General features: G+C 55.1%; 1 protein-coding gene across 2 annotated transcripts in view; it reads left to right on the forward strand.

The window, feature by feature from the left end:
• The first annotated feature begins 4,860 nt into the window (after positions 1-4,860).
• AHRR (aryl hydrocarbon receptor repressor) overlaps positions 4,861-19,225 on the forward strand; it is an 84,637-nt gene continuing 70,272 nt past the window's right edge. For both annotated transcript variants that reach the window (XM_059173541.1, XM_059173540.1), the window contains exons 1-2: positions 4,861-4,974; positions 15,876-15,948. In XM_059173541.1, coding sequence (XP_059029524.1) covers positions 15,887-15,948 — 62 coding nt within the window. In that variant the 5' untranslated portion in view covers positions 4,861-4,974; positions 15,876-15,886. The remainder of the gene's footprint in view (positions 4,975-15,875; positions 15,949-19,225) is intronic.

Here is a 19,225-nt window from a genome sequence, read left to right on the forward strand (position 1 = left end):
ATACACTCGTGTGGTACAGGTGCACTCAGGTTTGTGGCACCAGCTCTCCCCATGGGAGCCAAGGGTCTGGTCAGTGGAGGTGCTATGAGGAGTGGATAGGTAGTTTGGGAGGTGGTGGTCAGTGGGGAACCTGGGCGGCAAGTCACGGCTGTGGTGTCTTGCGGTGGTGGGCATGTGGCTGTGTTTCTGGAAGGCCCGGGAGGCAGGTGGGCTTAAGAGGTTTGGGGGCTCCAGTGGGGAGCCAGGCCACTTGAACTTTGGGAGAAAACCTTCCCACCTGGATGTCTGCTCTGGGAGCCACATGCAGCCCCGCGAGCCTTCGTTCGGCCACAAGGGGGCAGTGCAGTCACACCGTGGAGGGACACCTGCCCTGGGTGCCTCCCCCAGCGCCTGACCCCAGGGGCACACCGGTATGGAACGGACACGGTGCACTCAGGCGTGTGTTACAGGTACAGAGAGAAACCAGAGCAGGCAGCCTACAGTCTGAGGGCAGGAAAGGAGCGAAGACTGACTTGGGCGGCTCTCTGTTGGTCACTTTGCTCAAGCCGAGCCCTGGGTCCGCTTAGACACAGGCTTTTGGGATGGAGCAGGCAGAGCACCTCTGGGGAAGCTGGCCTCGTGAGGGAAGGCAGGCTGGCTGCCCCGGCAGCCCACAGTACCTGGTCCCTCGTGCCCTGTCCCCGCGTGCCGTTCCTCACCACAGCACGTCTGCCCCACGTCCGTGCCAGAAGCCACTGTCTGGGGCGTAGTCATCCTGGGCGCGAGGTGGGATCTCACCGTGGCTTTGGCTTCCATATCCCTGATGACATGAAGCCCCTTTTCGGATGCTACTGATCATTCATTCGCTTGTCGTCCTCGGAGAAATGTCAGTGTCCTGAGGCTTTTCCCCTGTGTGGTGTTCTCAGCGTTCTGTCTCATTTCCGGTCTGTGATCATTTAATTTTTGCGCATGGTGTTAGGTTCAGCGTTCTTCTCCTGCATGTGCGTATCCGTTTTTCCCACCACCTTTTGCTGGCAAGACTGTCTTTCCTGCATGGAATGGTCTTGGCACTTTTGTCAGACATTGTTAGCCACGAGGCTGTTTTATGACTTATATATATTGTTACATAACATATCTGAGGGTTAATTTCTGGGCTCTCTGTTCCATTTGTCTGTAGTTCTCTGTTTTCTGGGTAAGAAAATGAAGACCTATAGAGGGCCCATAATTTGGCCAAGGTTGCATGATCAGTGGTGGTTGGGCTTCAGTTCGGACACAGGGCACCCTGGACCTCACCCCATTCATACAGGAGCAAGGGAGCCCAGAGGGCACATCTGACCCATCCAGCCTTCCCACTGGGTGATGCTCTAGTCCAGGCCGACTGGGCCTCACCTTGTTTAAAAAAGGATCAAACTCGCTGCTCACAATTCAGAGAGCAAAGTTCCTCTTGAAATTGCCTTCAAATGATAAAAAGAACCAGAGAGGGAAACAAAGCTTCAGGGTCACGTGGCTCAGGAGACACCTGGCCCCAGGTTCCAGGGAGAAGCTGCCAGAGTGCGGGGTGGTGCAGGAGGACATGGACAGGGGGATAAGGGAGGGCTTCCTGTAGGCAGGCCCCCCACCTCCCGGGCAGGAAGCCAGAGAAACCCACCCCCCGAGAACAGGTCCATTGAGGGCAGTGCCTCATTCTAGGGTGGGTGCAGCTAAGCTCACGTCACGGTTGTGAAATAGCGACTCAGGAACCAGAAAAACGTCTTAGAGCCCGAACGACTTCCAGCCAGTAACTCAGAGGCCACCAAAAGTACTGCATCTGTTTAAAAAAGACCCAATTCTGTAAGAATCCAGAATAAGAAACAATTCTTGGAAATTAAAAACAGAATATCTAGATGGGAGAAAAGCTAAAGAACAGAGAAAACTCAAGGGAAGAAAATTTCCAAAAGGGGGCATTTTCCAGACCTAAAGGGAGTAGGGCTAGTTTGGAAGGGCACTACAGAGGAACAGGGCTGTGCCGAGGGGCATTAGAGCCCAGGGTCAAGGAGAGCCCCACCCCTCCCAGGGAAGCACAGGTGCTCCTGAGACTCCGGGACTGGGTGGTCCTGTGGCAGGAGACGGCCCCCTCCCCAGATGTGTGGAGGGAAGGTTGTTTGCACCTCGAATTCTGTCACTAGATTTCAAGACACTAGGAAGCTCCTGGAGGATACGTGCCAGGAAACGAGTGAGAACACCAAGAGGAAGGGCCGAGATTCTGGACAGAACTAGCAGGAGGACGGGGAAGCCGGGGTCCAGGGAAGCCGGGGTGAGTGGCAGGTCTGCCCACGTGGGCGCAGCCTCACTTGGGGAGCCCTGCGGAAGGCTCATTCTCAGAGCTGCTGAAGGATGTGGAGGACAATAGTTCAAAGAAAACCAAGCAAATGAGTCATGTTTAGTTGGGGCTGGCAGGGCTGGTGGGGGGTGGGGAGAGATTGGAGGAGACAGGAAATAAATTACAGGAAGTAGGTCAGGAAATAGATGGTGACAAACGAGCTCGCCTCTTCCCTCCTCTTTTCCGCCCCCATAGCGGGTCAGCTATGGGGCTGTAGCCAGGTACAAGACCGATGCAAGTTCCTGGCCCCTGGCAGGGCCTGGATGGTGTTTGCTCTTCACAAGCACAGACTGCCTGGGATGTGGGTGGCTCAGGCCATCAGGGGCAGTTTCAGGGAAGGAGGGAAGCTGGATGTTGCTTTTCTTCTACCCCAGGGACCGTGCAGCATCACCTGTGCTGGTCCTGCCCCAGGAAGTAGCAGTCAAGTGTCTCACTCCTGCCAGTCCTGGCGGGTGGGTGGGTGTGCCAAGGGCCTGAACAGAGAGGGGTCCCTGGATGTGGGGGTGCCATCTTCCCGTGCAGGGGAAGTGCCAGCTCTTACTAGAGGGCTCCAGACCTGGAGTGCAGGGACCCAACAGGTGTCCTGCCCACATTCCTGGGTCCGGGCCCCCCCCCACCTTACCTCTGCAAGATGTGTCCCCCCTCCAGAAATCATACACATGCTTACTTATTTAACAACCAAAAGAATTACCAAAATAAGTACAAACGTACTACATGCTTTTTACAAATATGTGCAGGGATTGTAGAAATTTTAAACAGTAATTAAAGAGGTGCCTGGGTGCCTCAGTCCGTTAAGTGTCTGCCTTTGGCTCAGGTCATGATCTCAGGGTCCTGGGATGGAGCCCCTCATCGGGCTCCCTGCTCAGTGGGGGGGTCTGCTTGTCCCTCCCCCTCTGTCCCCCACCTCCCCGCTAACGCTCACTCACTCTCTCAAGTAAATAAAATCTTTTGTAAAAATTTTAAAAAGTAAAAAGAAATTGACTTTCTCCTATAATCTCAGTTATTCACCCAAACCTTTTCTGTCCATAATGCACGTTACAAAAGTTGCATCAGGACGCAACTACTGATTTTAGCTTCTGAAGACATACGAGCTATCACAATACAGCTGCAAGCAGCTCCCTGTCAAAAATGACAGGACACCACTCACTCAGCAAACGTTTTTATTTTATTATTTTTAAAGATTTTATTTATTTATTTGACAGCACAAGTAGGCAGAGAGGCAGGCAGAGAGAGGAGGAAGCAGGCTCCCCACTGAGCAGGGAGCCTGATGTGGGGCTCGAGAGATCATGACCCCAGTGGCAGGCAGCCACCTAACGAACCCAGCCCTGCAGCACCCCAAGGCCCACGAGTTTGAGTGCCTTCTCTGCAGTAGGCACCGTATTCTTCCTGGGTAGAGGTGAACAGACCTGGGGGGTTTACCTGGTCCCCGGCAGTGATTTCAGGTGCGGTGTGCACCAGGGAGACAGCAGGCAGAGGAGATGGACAGTGGTGGCCTTGGTTTGCTGTGGGTCTTCTCTCTGACAGAAACAGTTTGCCTTCCTGTGAGCCTCCAGAGAAGAGCATTTCCCTGAGGGGACAGTGAGTGCAAAGATCCTGAGGCACTCATGCTTGCTCATTCAGAGGACATCAGTGACTCCAGGAAGAGAAAGATACTGGGGGCTTCTGAGGAGACAGGATTTTGCTCAAAGCTTGGTGGGCGCAGGAATGCCCCCTACAGGACTAGCTGCAGGGATGCGCGGTGGGGCTTGCATGAGGGGCTGATCCCGGAGACCACCCGGGGCCTGCACGTGGGATGGGGGTCAGGCGACCCCATGGCGGCCCGGGTGAGGACTGTGGCGCTGGAGCGGGTCGGGGTCGCTCAGGCGTCGGGCGGACACCTCAGGTTGTGAGGCCAAGATCAGCGGGCGTCGGGGTGGTTCCAGGCCAGCACGCCTGCTGGAGCAGGGGCGGGCCCTACGACCCTCGGAGCCTTAGAGGACAGGGAGCGGCCGCCAGAGGTCCAGGGAGGAGGACCGCGCCTCTCCCCGCGGGTCTGCCGGGCAGGGCGTGCGCTCCGCGCGCCCGTCTGGTGGACCCTGAGAGTCCCGGGAAGCCCCGGGTCAGCGTGTCATAGCATCTTCGAGCCCGTACAACCTCGTGTTCCTTCCGATTCCCGCAACAGCCCCACTGGAGCCGGCGGGAGACGCTCTGCTCCCATCACCTACTGGGTCGGGCCGCCTGCGCGCCGCGTCTCCGCCCCGCGGGCAGGTGCGCGCTTGGCCTCTGCCGGCGCAGGTGGGTGGGGCGCGTGCCGGGGGGCCCGGGACCTCGAGGGGCACCAGCCGGCCGGGGCCGGACAGACCGTGGGAGAGCCCTCGGGGCCCCGACGGGCCACGGCGCGACCCGCGCGAGGCGCACGCAGAGCCGGAGGGCGGCCCGGAGCGCGGGGCGGGGATGCGCGCGCGCCCTGCCGCCTCCCGCGCTCGGTCGGCCCCGGGGCGGGGCGGGCTCGCGTGCCGGGGTGGGGCGGTCCGTGCGCGGCCACCGCGGGTCCCCGTCCCGGAGATGCGAGCGCCGGCAGCCGCGCCGCCACAGCTCCCGGCCCGGGCGGGCTCCTCCCGCGGGTGCGCCTGAGCCTCCGCGCCCCGCCGGCCCGGGTAAGTGTCCCCGGCGCGCCCCGCCGGCCCCCGCTCCGCCGAGGGGCTCCAGCCAGCCGCCCTCCCGCGGGGCGCCGGGGCCGGGCGGGTGGGTGCGCACCTGAGAACCAGAAGGGGAAGAGGGAAGCGGGTCGGCCTCGACCGCTCCTGGCCCCGCAGTGTCTCCCTTCCCCACCAGCCTCTGCCTGTGACCCACCGCCCTGGGCCCGCTGGGCTAGTTCTGCCCTCGGTCCGGTGTCCTTCAGAAACTTCGTGGGCAGATGCTGCGCGGGGCTCGGCACGGGCCCCCGAGCCTTCCACAGGGCGGCCGGCGGAGGAGGGCCGGGGCCGGGGCCGGGGCTGGGGCGCACAGCCTGGCGCCCTCCTGCCCGGCGGGGGGGTACCAGGCTTGGTTCTCACACTCGGGAAGGGCGGAAGGGCCCGTGTTCCAGGAATTCGCTTGGTTTCAGTTAGCGGCACCAAGAAAGTTCCCTTTTTTATTCCCCCGCCTCAAAGTCTTAATTTGAGTGGCCCCAAATCCCGGATCCTGGCGACTCTGTGAGTGGCCCCGGCCATCCGTGACTTGCTGGCCGGTGTTCCCACTGGGACTCAGCTGGGGAAGGGGCTGCTCACGGGACTGGTGACCGGTCAGGGCCAGAGATCAAAGGTCTGGGGCACCTCTTTCCTGGGGACCTTCCTCCTGCCTTTTTCCAGGGCCCTGGAGGCTTCTTCCCTCTTTGGGAGTGTACAGTGGGCCTTCAGCATCATCATGTCATGGGGTACAGGGGGGTAGCCCCTGTGACCTACACATGGCCTCTGTTTGACCAGCCACAGCCCGTCCTTGAGGGGTTCAGAACGTGTGTGTGTGCCCAGGACATCTGTGCCCAAGCTCTGCGTCCTTGAAAGTTGTGTACCTGGATTTCTGGCCTGGACAGCTGCTGACTCACCCTGGGGGCGCTCCAGGCGGTCTCTGGTAGAGGCGGGCCCTTAAGCCTGGACAACCTCCACCCAGTGTCCGCCATTAGGCTTCTGCAGGCCCCTGGAAGGGAGCCCCGTCCCGGTGGCAGTCCTGGCACCAGCCATTAGGTGGAGACCCCGTGGCGATGAGCTGGCCGCCTCTCTCGTGGTGAGTGGTGAGCGGGCAGTGCAGCCCTCTGATGGGAAGCCGCGTCGCCTGTGGCGGTGCTCCGGCAGCCCGTGACTGGCCTTCCCCTCATTTAGGCACAAGAACTCTGAGGCGGAGTTGGAGTTTGGACTCAGACCCCTGGTGTGGTCCCACAGCAGTGCGTGCCCATTAAAGATGCTCCACGCCCAGCACGGAGCCCCACGGGGGCCTTAGACTCATGACCTTGAAGTCAAGACCTGAGCAAGATCCAGAGTCAGACGCTTAACCAGCTGAGCCACCCAGGAGCCCCTGGAGAAGGATTCCTAAGTAAAAGCTCAGGTTTCTCTGAGAAGCCCAGTCAGCTTAGAGCTTAGCGGGGAAGGGAGGGCCACCAACCCCCCTGCTGGGCCCCTCACATGCCTGCAGGTCCCCATCTGCCTCCTAGCCCAGCACCCTCCGTGGTTGCAGGGGGGACCCTGGCCCAGGCCAGCCGCAGGCTGCGGGAGCCCTGCGCGGAGGGTCCCCTGCCCTCACTTCCCAATGGGGCGTCTGCCGCCTGCACCTGAGGCGGAGACCTGTGTCCTAGGGGGCACTGCTTCCAGGAATTCCGTCTGTTCCGATGGAGGCTTCATCTTTTTGAGGAGAACGCACAGGTATTTGGTAAAACGCTGTAATGTCCACCTGTCTGTTGGATTCTCAGGGCGGAATTTGAGGAGAACGCACAGGTATTTGGTAAAACGCCGTAATGTCCACCTGTCTGTTGGATTCCCAGGGTGGAAACCTCAGCTCACACGGAACCCAGACTGGTTTTCCAGCGAGGCCTGTGGTGGTATGTGTGCCGGTCGATGCGCAGCCCCTTTGATCTCTTCCACACACACCCCGTGGGGGTACCTGTGACTATTTACCTGCCTTTGGTGCTTCTGACCATAAACTGTGTCCAGGGTTGTACTGAGCACTGAGATGGAGACACCAAGGGACTTCTTGGTTTTGTGGGGCAGAAGGTGCGAGGCTGTGGAGTGGGCACACGATGCAGGCTCAGCCCGGCGCCAGTTCCTGCCTGAGGGAGAGACTTCCGGTGAAGGGGTCAGGGTCAGCTGGGACAGGAATGGCCCCTCCTCATCTTCTCTGTCATCTGCCCGCCCCCATGCCACCCCTGCTCCAGGTTTAGGGCTCATCCGGGAACGGTGGTGCTGGGGATGGGGTCCCCTTCACCTTCGACCTCCCGCGTGACTCTAGGTTGCTGCGTGCCCAGCCCCTCCTGGGGCCTAAGCTGGGGCCAGGCCTGGGATGGCTTTGCTCCCCGGCCTGCAGCCACCGAGGGTCTGCCTGGCTGCCCAGAGCAGGGCAGGTGTGGCGGCCATGGCCCAGGACAAGGCTGCGAAGGCGGAAGCATTTCTCCGTGGGTTCCTGCTCCCGCCTGCCAGGGCCCAGAGCTCTCCTGCCCCCGACTCCTGCTGCGTGCCCCGGGGGTCCGGCACACGCATGCGGACAGTCTGGCACACCGACGCGCTCAGCGGCCGTTTCCCACCATCCTCGTCGGCTCGGAACCCCCCGCCCGCCGCGCCCCTGCCGCTGCCGCCTGCGTCTGTTCCCGCGCGCAGGTGCCCTCAGACGGCTGCGGTCTGTGCCCGCCGCTGCCCCTGCTAGTCCCTTTCTCAGCCCCCCAGAAACTTCACCTGCGATTAGCGTACTTTTGTGTCCTGGGTTTACCCTCAGAGCAGTCACGTCAGCTCCAACTAGCCTTTTAAAGTACCGTCCGGCGCGTGCGTTTAGTATATCCAGAGCTGGGCGCCTCCGGCCCGCTGCGTCCAGAACTTCCCCTTCACGCCGGACTGACGCTCCCTGCGGGTGAGACGGTCGTTCCGGTCCTTCCTCCCCGGCCCTGGCGACCGCTGACCTTTCCGCTGTCTGGTCCCCGCCGATGGGGAACCAGCGCGGGCGCCGCCGGCCGGGCCCCCCCAGCGATGCTCGCCCTCGGGCGGCCTCACGGTCGTCGACACGCGGCTGCTGTGACCGACGGTGCCGAGCGTGTGTTTTCAGTTCTCCTGGGTGCACGGCCAGGAGCGCGACCGCTGGGCTGCCCCTGTCTGCCTCTCCGGGGGTCTGCCACGCCGTCGCCCCGGGGCCACGGGGGGCTCCGCGTCCTCACCAGCGCCTGTCGCTGGCCTTCGCTCTGTCCTGAGCCGGCCTGGGGGGCAGCGGCCGCGCTCGCTGCGGGTTTGATCGCGTCTCCCCAGCGCTTGCGGACCGAGGCGCTCCCGGGCGTCTGGTCACCGTTCGCAGGTTTTCTGCGGGGAAATGTCTGCTCAGGTCCTTTGACCATTTTCCATTGGGCCGTTTCTCTTTTTGTTGTTGTTGGGTTGTCAGGATTCTTTGTATGTCTTGGGCAGTAGACTGAGCAGATGCATGGTTTGCCAACGTCTTCTCCTGTTCTGTGACTGGATGGTGTCCTCTGAAGCACAGGTTTTAAAATTTGATGAAGTCTGATTTTTTTTTAAAAAGTCTTTTATTTGTGCCTTTAGTGACACATCTAAGAATCTTTTGCCAAATTTAAGGTCATGAAGGTGTAGTCCCATGTTTTATCATTTTACCTCTCACACAAAGGTCTTTAAGTAATTTTGGTTAATTTTTCATACGGTGTGAGGCAGGGATGTCCGTTCACCCGTCTGGGGACAACATTCTTCTTCCCCATCGAATGGCCTCGGCATGATAGGGTCTCTGTTCTTATGCCACATTTTGCTGCTTTTTTATGCTTTTTTAAAAAACTTGTTATTATGGAAAATTTCAAATCTTTACCAAAAGTGAAGAGGAGGTTGTAATGAGCCCAGCCTGTTCATCGAGTGGCACAGATGCAGTATCGGTATCAAATGGTCCGGTTTCGTGTACACCCCACTCTGCTCTCAGATGGTGCAGTGTGTCCCCAACGTGTCATTTCTTAGTACGTAACACTGACACGGGTAGGCTTAAAAAAAATCAGCTTTTTGTGTTTTTAGCTTAATTTTTTGTTTGAATTGAGGGACTTCTATAAGGAAGTACTAACCCAACAGCAGATGGACCATAAAGGTGAGAAGAAGACTGTGGAGGACGCCCTAGGGTGGCAGAACAAGCTGGAAGAGTGCACTTAGAAATGGGGAGCCCTCTCCAAGGCTGGGGTTCCGGGCTCTTTGGAGAGGGTATGGTTCAGCCCCTGGGGTGGGGGTGGGGGGTAGAAGGTCACTGAGTCTGTCAGCCTCTGGCAGTGGGGAGCAGGAAGAAAGACACATCTGAGCCCTGGGATCGGAAGCTTCTTACTCCTGGATACTTGGCACGAGTTTTGAGCACCATCACAGCACTCAGTGAACAGGGAGGAACCTTCCACCAGGCCCTTGCGTGTCCCCCCTCCTGGCCTAGGTGCCACAGTTTCCATACCCCTCACCTCTACACACGTTACAAACCCCACAACACGTGCTCATCGTTGTTTAAACAACTGTCTTTCAAAGACAGTTAAACAGTAAGAGCAGACCCTGGGTTTGTACCCAGCAGCTCTGTTTCCTGTGCCTCCCGTTCCCTTTGGTGGACCCGTGTTACCATCTGGTATCACTTTCCTCTGGCCTGAAGACACCCCTTCGCATGTCTTACAGCGTGGGTCAGCTGGTGAGCCAGTCTTTCAGTTTTTGTGTGTTTGGAAAACTCTTCAGCCCTTCAGTTTTGAAAGCTGTGTTCCCAGGGTGTGGAATTTTATGACGTGGCTCCGCCGTCTCTGTGCTTCCCTGACAAGGCGGCTGCCGTCATACTGCCCGTGTCCCTGCGTACCCGGTGGCTGTTTTCTGTGGTGACTTTTATGATTGTTCTGGAGGCCCCGGCTATGAGCAACTTGATTAGGACTGACTTTGCTGCAATTTCATGTTTCTGTGCTGAGACTTTATTGATCTTCTTGAATCTGTAAGTTTACAGTTTTCATTATGTTTGGACAAATTTCTTTATTTTTTAAAAATTTTTTTATTTTTTATAAACATATATTTTTATCCCCCGGGGTACAGGTCTGTGAATCGCCAGGTTTACACACTTCACAGCACTCACCAAAGCCCATACCCTCCCCAATGTCCATAACCCCACCCCCTTCTCCCAAACCCCCTCCCCCCAGCAACCCTCAGTTTGTTTTGTGAGATTAAGAGTCACTTATGGTTTGTCTCCCTCCCAATTCCATCTTGTTTCATTGATTCTTCTTCTACCCACTTAAGCCCCCATGTTGCATCACCACTTCCTCATATCAGGGAGATCATATGATAGTTGTCTTTCTCTGCTTGACTTATTTCGCTAAGCATGATACGCTCTAGTTCCATCCACGTCATCGCAAATGGCAAGATTTCATTTCTTTTGATGGCTGCATAGTATTCCATTGTGTATATATACCACGTCTTCTTTATCCATTCATCTGTGGATGGACATCTAGGTTCTTTCCATAGTTTGGCTATTGTGGACGTGCCCCTTTGGATCACTACTTTTGTATCTTTAGGGTAAATACCCAGTAGTGCAATTGCTGGGTCATAGGGCAGTTCTATTTTCAACATTTTGAGGAACCTCCAAGCTGTTTTCCAGAGTGGTTGCACCAGCTTGCATTCCCACCAACAGTGTAGGAGGGTTCCCCTTTCTCCGCATCCTCGCCAGCATCTGTCATTTCCTGACTTGTTGATTTTAGCCATTCTGACTGGTGTGGGGTGATATCTCATTGTGGTTTTGATTTGTATTTCCCTGATGCCGAGTGATGTGGAGCACTTTTTCATGTGTCTGTTGGCCATCTGGATGTCTTCTTTGCAGAAATGTCTGTTCATGTCCTCTGCCCATTTCTTGATTGGATTATTTGTTCTTTGGGTGTTGAGTTTGCTAAGTTCTTTATAGATTTTGGACACTAGTCCTTTATCTGATATGTCGTTTGCAAATATCTTCTCCCATTCTGTCAGTTGTCTTTTGATTTTGTTAACTGTTTCCTTTGCTGTGCAAAAGCTTTTGATCTTGATGAAATCCCAATAGTTCATTTTTGCCCTTGCTTCCCTTGCCTTTGGCGTTGTTCCTAGGAAGATGTTGCTGCGGCTGAGGTCGAAGAGGTTGCTGCCTGTGTTCTCCTCAAGGATTTTGATGGATTCCTTTCGCACATTGAGGTCCTTCATCCATTTTGAGTCTATTTTCATGTGTGGTGTAAGGAAGTGGTCCAATTTCATTTTTCTGCATGTGGCTGTCCAATTTTCCCAACACCATTTATTGAAGAGGCTGTCTTTTTTCCATTAGACATTCTTTCCTGCTTTGTCGAAGATTAGTTGACCATAGAGTTGAGGGTCTATTTCTGGGCTCTCTATTCTGTTCCATTGATCTTTGTGTCTGTTTTTGTGCCAGGACCATACTGTCTTGATGATGACAGCTTTGTAATAGAGCTTGAAGTCTGGAATTGTGATGCCACCAACTTTGGCTTTCTTTTTCAATATCCCTTTGGCTATTCGAGGTCTTTTCTGGTTCCATATAAATTTTAGGATTATTTGTTCCATTTCTTTGAAAAAGATGGATGGTACTTTGATAGGAATTGCATTAAATGTGTAGATTGCTTTAGATAGCATAGACATTTTCACAATATTTATTCTTCCAATCCAGGAGCATGGAACGTTTTTCCATTTCTTTGTGTCTTCCTCAATTTCTTTCATGAGTACTTTATAGTTTTCTGAATATAGATTCTGTGCCTCTTTGGTTAGGTTTATTCCTAGGTATCTTATGGTTTGGGGTGCAATTGTCAATGGGATTGACTCCTTAATTTCTCTTTCTTCTGTCTTGTTGTTGGTGTAGAGAAATGCAACTGATTTCTGTGCATTGATTTTATATCCTGACACTTTACTGAATTCCTGTACAAGTTCTAGCAGTTTTGGAGTGGAGTCTTTTGGGTTTTCCATGTTTGGACAAATTTCTATCCAATTTGTTTTTCCTGCCACCTCTATTGTTTGGAGCTCCAGTTATACACATAGTATACTGAAATACTGAAGAATTTCGGTTTTATTTTGGTGCTACTGTAAATGGTACTACTTTTCAAAACCCTTTGTTCTGGTGGCTCATGGCTGGTCTCCAGAAACACACTTGACTTTTGTATATTGTCCTTTTACCCTTCGACCTTTCTGACCTCAATTACTGTAAGAGATTTGTCTTAGTAAACTTCCAGGGATTTCTGTAGGTACAATTACATTGTCTGTAAGCAGGGTTCTGTCTCCCCTCCCCAACGTTACGGCACTGCTTTTCCTCATCTCGCTGCCCTGTCGAGGACACGCACACGGTGCTGAGTGGGAAGCGGGATGAAGGGTCTGTGGGCTCCAGGAGGAGCTCGGTTTTCGTGGTCAGGTGTGACGCTCAAGTAGGTATTGCTGTAGAAGCCCTGCATTGGGGTAATTAAGCTCCCTTCAAATCCTTTTCTTTGTCAAATACTTTTTTGCATATAGGAGATGATCATATGTATTTTTTCATTAGTTTGTTAAAGTAGGGAATTGCAATGACCAATTGTTGGATGTCAAAGTGGCCTTGAATTCTTGGATAACCCTCACTCGCCGTCCTGTTTGGCCCTATTTGTATTGCTGATTACGTTTGCTGACCTGATTGCGTCCATGGTACATATCAGTCTGTAGTTTTCTTGAAGTGTATGGTTTTTGGTCAGGGTGATGCTGAACTTATAAACAAATTACCAATTTTTTAAATTGTATTTTCAATTTTCTACCAGAGGTTGCAGAAAATTGGTATTATTATTTTTTTTCTAAAAGTGGTAGAATTTACCATTGAAACCTTCTGGGCCTGAGTGTTTTTTGTTTTATTTTGTTTTTTATTATTGAAATAGAAATAGGATCAAACAGTTGTGGTTTTTTTCTTGAGTAAATTGGGTAGTTTGTGTCTTTCGAGGAATTGGCCCATTTGGCCTAAATTATTGGATTTGTGGGGTTAGTATTTGTCTCTGTGTTTGGGCTACCACAACAGAAGCTCCTACTGGGGGCTTGAACAACACACATTTGTTCCTCATAGTTCCAGAGGCTGCAAGTCCAAGACCAGGTACTTGCTGGCTGGTTTTACGAGCTTCTCAGGTGCTCTCTCAGGTGTGGTCTGAAGTCGGGCCCTGTTTGTGGAGGGAGGGAGAGACCGAGAACATGGAAGGTGACGGTTTGAGTAAGCCGAGAGATTACATGCAGAGGCTTGTTGTAGGCGGCAGAAAGATGAGTGGGTCCAGCATCCTCTGGCCATCTCTGAAAAGTCATCTCTATAAAGAGGCCTCAACTAGGCTCAGTCACATGTATCATGCACTTCTCAAGACTGTGTCCTTAGAGCAGCTGCTGGGAGCAGGAAAGGCGAGTGGAGCCCACATCCAAGGAGAGGGGAGGGGGGATGAAGAGCTTCCTAGTACCCCGTCCGGCTCACAGGTCAAGTGGCGGTCACGTCTTCCCAACACTGCTGATGTGCTTTCCAGCAAGAGCTCTCTTCTTGGTTTGCAGTGACTCCATATGCATAGTGAGGAGACAGCCCTGGTGTCTCTTCCTCTTCTTATAAAGGCAACAGTTCTAACAGATCAGGGCTCTGCTTTTATGACCTCATGCAACCTTAGTCACTTCCTTCAAGGCCCCGCCTCCACTGGAGGATTAGGGCTTCAACATATGGATTTGGGGTTTGGGGAAACAGGTAAGTTCATAGTTGTATACTCTTATTTTCATTCTGATGTCTGTGGGATCTGTAGTGATGACCCCTCTTTCACTCCTGATCCTGGTCATTTGTGTCTTCTCTATTTCTTGATCTGGCTAGAGGTTTATCCATTCCATTAATCTTTTCCTAGAACTGACTTTTGGTTCATTGAGTTTTCTCTACTTTTCTGTTTAAAGTTTCATTGATTTTTTCTTCTTTATTACTTCCATCCTTCTGCTTGATTTGAATTTATTTTCTCTTTTCCTAGTTACTTAAAGTAGAAGCTTACATTATTTTTTTTAAAGATTTTATTTATTTATTTGACAGACAGAGATCACAAGTAGGCAGAGAGGCAGGCAGAGAGAGAGAGGAGGAAGCAGGCTCCCTGCTGAGCAGAGAGCCCAATGCGGGACTCGATCCCAGGACCCTGAGATCATGACCTGAGCTGAAGGCAGCAGCTTAACCCACTGAACCACCCAGGCGCCTGAAGCTTACATTATTTGAGATCTTTTTTTTCCTCATATAAATGTTTAATAATATCACTTTCATCAAAGTATTGCTCAGCTGTGTCCCACAAAATCTGATATGTTGTATTTTCATTTTCATTCAGTTCAAAGTGCTTTAAATTTCTTTGAGATGTTCTCTTTTACCCATGGTTGTTTAGGAGTGGATTGCTTTCCAAATATCTGGGCATCTTCCATATATCTTTCTAGTATAATCACATCATTGTCACAAAATATACTTTGTATGATTTCTATTCTTTTGAGTTTGTTGAGGATTGTTCAAAGTCCCAGCATTTGGTCTATCCTGATGAATGTTCCATGTGCAAAGAATGCATGGTCTGCTGCTGCTGAGTGGGTGTTCTGTAAATGTCCGTCAGTTCAAGTCTTGACTGTTTACATATTCTAAAGCCTTCCTGATTTTTGGTTTACTTGTTCTATTGATTACTGAGAAAGGAATGTTGTTGTCCCTGGTTATAGTCCTTTTTCTTAAGCCTACTGTGTCTCATATGCTCATAAGGACCCCAGCTTCTTTTGATTACTGATTACATGGCACATGTTTTCCTATCCACTTACTTTACCTACTTGGGTCTTTATGTTCAAGGTGTGTTTCTTATATTTAAAGCACATTTGTGACCTACGTCGATATTCCTGTGGCTCTTCACACTCAGGGTGGACATTCTGTGTTGACGCCCCCTCTTCCTGAGGCCAGGTGAGGGCTCCTAAGCTCCAGTGCAAGTCTGTTGGCCGGGTGACAGGCCATGTGTGGTCACTGCGCGCTGGTCTGTAGGATGTTTGGGAGGGCTCGTATACCCTCCCTGCATGGAAAAATCAAGATTTTGGTGCCCTCTCCAAGGTGATGGGTGAGCCTACCAGCCTCAGGGCACAGATCCTGGGCTGGTTCATGGGGACCTCCTCTTGGATCCCAGCGCCATGTGCAGTCCTGCTGGTGGAGGCCGGAGGGTGTGTTCAGCTGGGCTCGGGGCAGCTGTGGGCAAAGTCCAGGCCGTGGAGTTGAGTGGGAGATTTTACACACGAAAGAGGAAGCCTGTTGGCTCCGAAGTACGGGGCCCTACCGGGGAGGGCAGAGAAGAGGAAGAAGACTCGCCACAAACGCCACCGAGTGAGGACACATGTGGCCCCTCGCCTGAGGAACAGCCCCCTCAGAGCCCTGATGCAGCAGCCGCTCTGTGGCCCTGCAGCTGCGTGTCTGTCTCGTGGGCGCCTGTGGAACAGTGTCTGGCTCCTGAGGACAGCCTCAGGCCGTTTCTCTACCGAAAGCTCTTTCAGAACTGACTGCGGGGGCCCAGCGCTGATCCCCAGACGGGTGCAGTGACTCGGGTCCTCGGGTCGGGCTTGGACACCGGGGCACTGCCATCATGGCGGGGGCCGTGCGTGCTCCCTGCACCCTGCACCCTGCAGCAACTTCCTGCTGAGGGAAACAGGGTGTGCGGGGTTCAACAGGTGGGCTCTGTGGGTCACCTGGTTCGGTTGCTGATGCGGGCGGGGGACCCCGCTGTGGAGTCCGTGGGGGGACCCCGGTGAGCACAGCAGGCCGGGGCTGATGCCGTGGTGGGTGCGGGTCTGGGGACGGTGCGGGCCGGGGCCTCCTGGACGTAACCCGCGTGCGCTCGTCTCCTCTCCAGGGCCAGAGACGATGATCCCGCCGGGGGAGTGCCTGTACGCCGGCCGCAAGAGACGGAAGCCCGTTCAGAAACAGTAAAGTATCCCGTCTTCTGCTTTTGCTACGCCGTCGCGTGGAGGGGTTAGGGTTAGGGTTAGGGATAGGTTAGGGTCGCGTGGAGGGACCGGTCTCTGCTCCTTGCGAGGAGCGCCTGCCGGGACGCCGAGAGTGAGGGCAGGTCGTGCGCCAGCGGCGCGTGGGGCTGGGGCCACAGCAGCAGAGCCGGGTCTGTGGCCGCAGGCTCCCTGCACACCCTCAAGCCTGCAGCGCCTCTCCGGATGGCTCTGGGCCGCTTTCCCCACTTGGACTGGACGGCAAGGTCAGCGCGGAGGGACGCCTCTGGCCAGAATTGCCCATGGGGGCCCGAGACGTCCGCACGGTTTTCAGTGAGCGCCACATCCCTCTCGGCCTGGGGGAAGCCTGTCCTCGAGGACTCGCAAGTGGCACGTAGTGTGCGGCTTTGACCCCTGCCTGGGGACCTCCAGAAGGCTTGCAAAGTAGGGAGGGGGACCGGTGGCCCTCACTCCCCAGACAGGGTCCCGCTGCTGGCCCAGGGGCACGTGGGACACTAGGGCGTGCAGTCTGCTGTGGGGGCGGGCAGGACAGGGTTTGGGGCCACTCTGCTGTGCCCCTGCTATGCCCCTGCTGTGCCCTGGGGCTGCCCCAGCTCCTGGCTCCTCTGGCAGGGGTTCCGCAGCAAGTCCCACTGTTGGCCTCTGCGTGTGTGTGAGACGCAGCTCTGCCCAGTGCACGTGACTGCAAGGCCCCGTGTGTGGGCTGCACCCTCCAGGGGCAACTGAAGCCGGGCCTGCGTCTCTGCGGCCCCGGCTGCCCTCCCCGACCCTGGGGGAGCGCGGCTCTGCGAGAGGTCTGGGACGGCGGCCACCACCTGACAATGGTGGGGAGGGCTCGAGAGGTGGGACTCGGAAAGTGGGCATGTCCCTGAGTGGGTCATGCGGCCGCCGTGGGCTGCCGTGGGCCACCGCGGGCCGCTGTGGTGGTGCCACCCAGACTGAGGCGGGTGGCAGAGAGCGGCGGGCATCTGTGCCCGGGGCCAGGGAGTGCCGCTCGTGCGTGCGGGACAGGTCCCCGCTGGAGAGCACACGGGCCTCAGGGCACACCATGCTCTGTGCGGGACCCTCTGGGGCGAGCGAGCTATGGTTCCTGCTTTCATTGTGTTTGCTCCAAGAACAGGGGCTGAGATAATGAGTTTTTGAGGCATTTATTATGGTGGAATTCATCTGAGTTATTGATGCTCGTCTGGTTCAAAACTCAGAGCCCCAGCAGGACCCTGTCCCGAGAGGCTCCTGCGGAAAGCAGCAGGTCCGGACACACGACATCCGTTCAGGGACGGCGTCCAGCCCGCTGTCCTTCGGTCCGGCAGCGCCCGGTGAGACCGTTTCGCAGATGCCCAGAGCTACCCACATCATTTTGCGGCTGAGCTCCCCCCAGGGCAGCAGTCCGCCGTGTGTGCCACGCATGCCGGCCTGTTTGTGTGGGGACCACCTTCCCTGCGCTGCGTCTCTGGCTGCATCTGGATGAGCAACTTGGGGGAAGAGGGGCCTCTCCCTCGGGCGGCTCGTTTGCCGCTCACCGTGCCCGTGGGGGCTGTCTGCCCTGGGACTCCTGGGATGCAGACCCTGCAGGGCCACACCTGCCTGGGGCTGTCTGGGTCAGTCCCCTGGGACTCGGGGACACAGTGAATGACACAGACACACAGAGGGGCACACCGCCTGCCGTGGGGTGAGCGATGAGCCCCGGTCTCTGACCTGGGAGACTTGTGTCTCCTGCCAGGGCCCACAGAGCCGCGGCCGGCTCTTCCTTGCCTTGCAAGAGGCTGAACACGGCCCCGCCCGGGCCCCCAGACTTTCCCGCGCGCAGGGCTGCTCTGTCCGGGGGTACGGGCACCGGGCACGGGGAGGGCACCACCAGCTCTGGACATTCCGGGCGTGCTTGGCTGTGCTGGAACACGCCTCCTTCCTGCCCTGTGCCCGCGCTGCATTTCAGACTTGGATCATTTTAGTTTGCGCTCTTCCCATAAGTCAGGTTAAAACCCTATCTGGATTTCCTTTCCTGCAAACAGTGTTGGTCACTTTTGCTCATTTCGCTACTGAATTGTTTGTGTTTTTGTGCTCCTTGAGTCTTAGGGCTGGTTCTATACTAGAGAATCTGTTGCAAACACTTTCCTCCAGTTTTGATTTTACCTATCATGGTCTTTGCTGTGTGGAAAAATTAATTTTTATGAGGTTGATTTATTCATCATTTCCCTTGTAGCTAATTAATCTTATATCAAAGTTTGGAAGCTCTCTCTGCTATAAGCTTATGAAGGAATTTCCAGTACATTCTCTAAACTTTTTTGGGTCTCTAATACATATTTTAAACTTTCAAGCACTTGGAATATTCCTGGTTTGTGGTCAGGGTCTGTGTCTTCTTTTCCCACGACCACCGCTTGTCCCTAATACTGTTAACAGTCGCTTTCTTCCTCGCTGGTTGGGGAGGGTCTTGGACCGTTTAGCCTGGGGACTGGGTGGGTGGGTGGTCACCAACGAGAGACCAGGGGTCACTTGGACAATCGCTAGGTGTTTGCAGATGGACCTGCCCAACACGTGCACTCGGACTGGCTCTGCGTACCGGGAGCAGGGAGCGGCATCTGGCATGTCTATGTGTCCTGACGGCCGCCATCTCCGTCCGCATGCGGGCAGCTGCCGGCTGTGTGCTTGGGAGCAGAACACCTCTCTCGGGACATGTTTTAGGGACACTGGAGGCCGGACGAGTTGGTTTTGATGTCTGTTTGCACCTGGGACATGAGCCCTCCCCACCAGCTCTGGCTGCACTGGCTGCTCTGTGGCCCATGTGTCTGGCCAAGCCCGAGGGCTGTGGGGCTGCAGTCGGCCCCGTCCTCTTCTGCGGATGGTCTGTGGTAGGTCTGTGCACGCCTGTCTGCTCTCCTGGAAGGGGTCAGCGATGGGCTGAGGAGACGCCCAAGTGCCATGTCCTGGCTGGGAGCCCTTCTCCTGAGAGGCCCATTTGGGGGCTGGGGAGCTGGGTATGGAGGCCATGGGGAGGCCCCATGGGGGTCTGCCTGCTCTCCCCAGGAGCTCCTAGAGGGGTTTGTGGTTCTCACTTTTCTCCTTGCTGGAACTGGGTGTGCGTACATGCACAGTCTGGTGTGACACGTGCAAGCCCCACGGACATCCCCGACCCCAAACCGCACCTCCAGTGTCCTGCGTGCCGTTCCTGCCTCCACCTCTGTCCAGGCAGCCCTGATGTGCTCTGTCCAGTAGCCTGCTTTGTGTTTCCAGAGTTTTCTAT

This window comes from Mustela lutreola, chromosome 5, assembly GCF_030435805.1.
Source record: "Mustela lutreola isolate mMusLut2 chromosome 5, mMusLut2.pri, whole genome shotgun sequence".
Taxonomy (NCBI): domain Eukaryota; kingdom Metazoa; phylum Chordata; class Mammalia; order Carnivora; family Mustelidae; genus Mustela; species Mustela lutreola.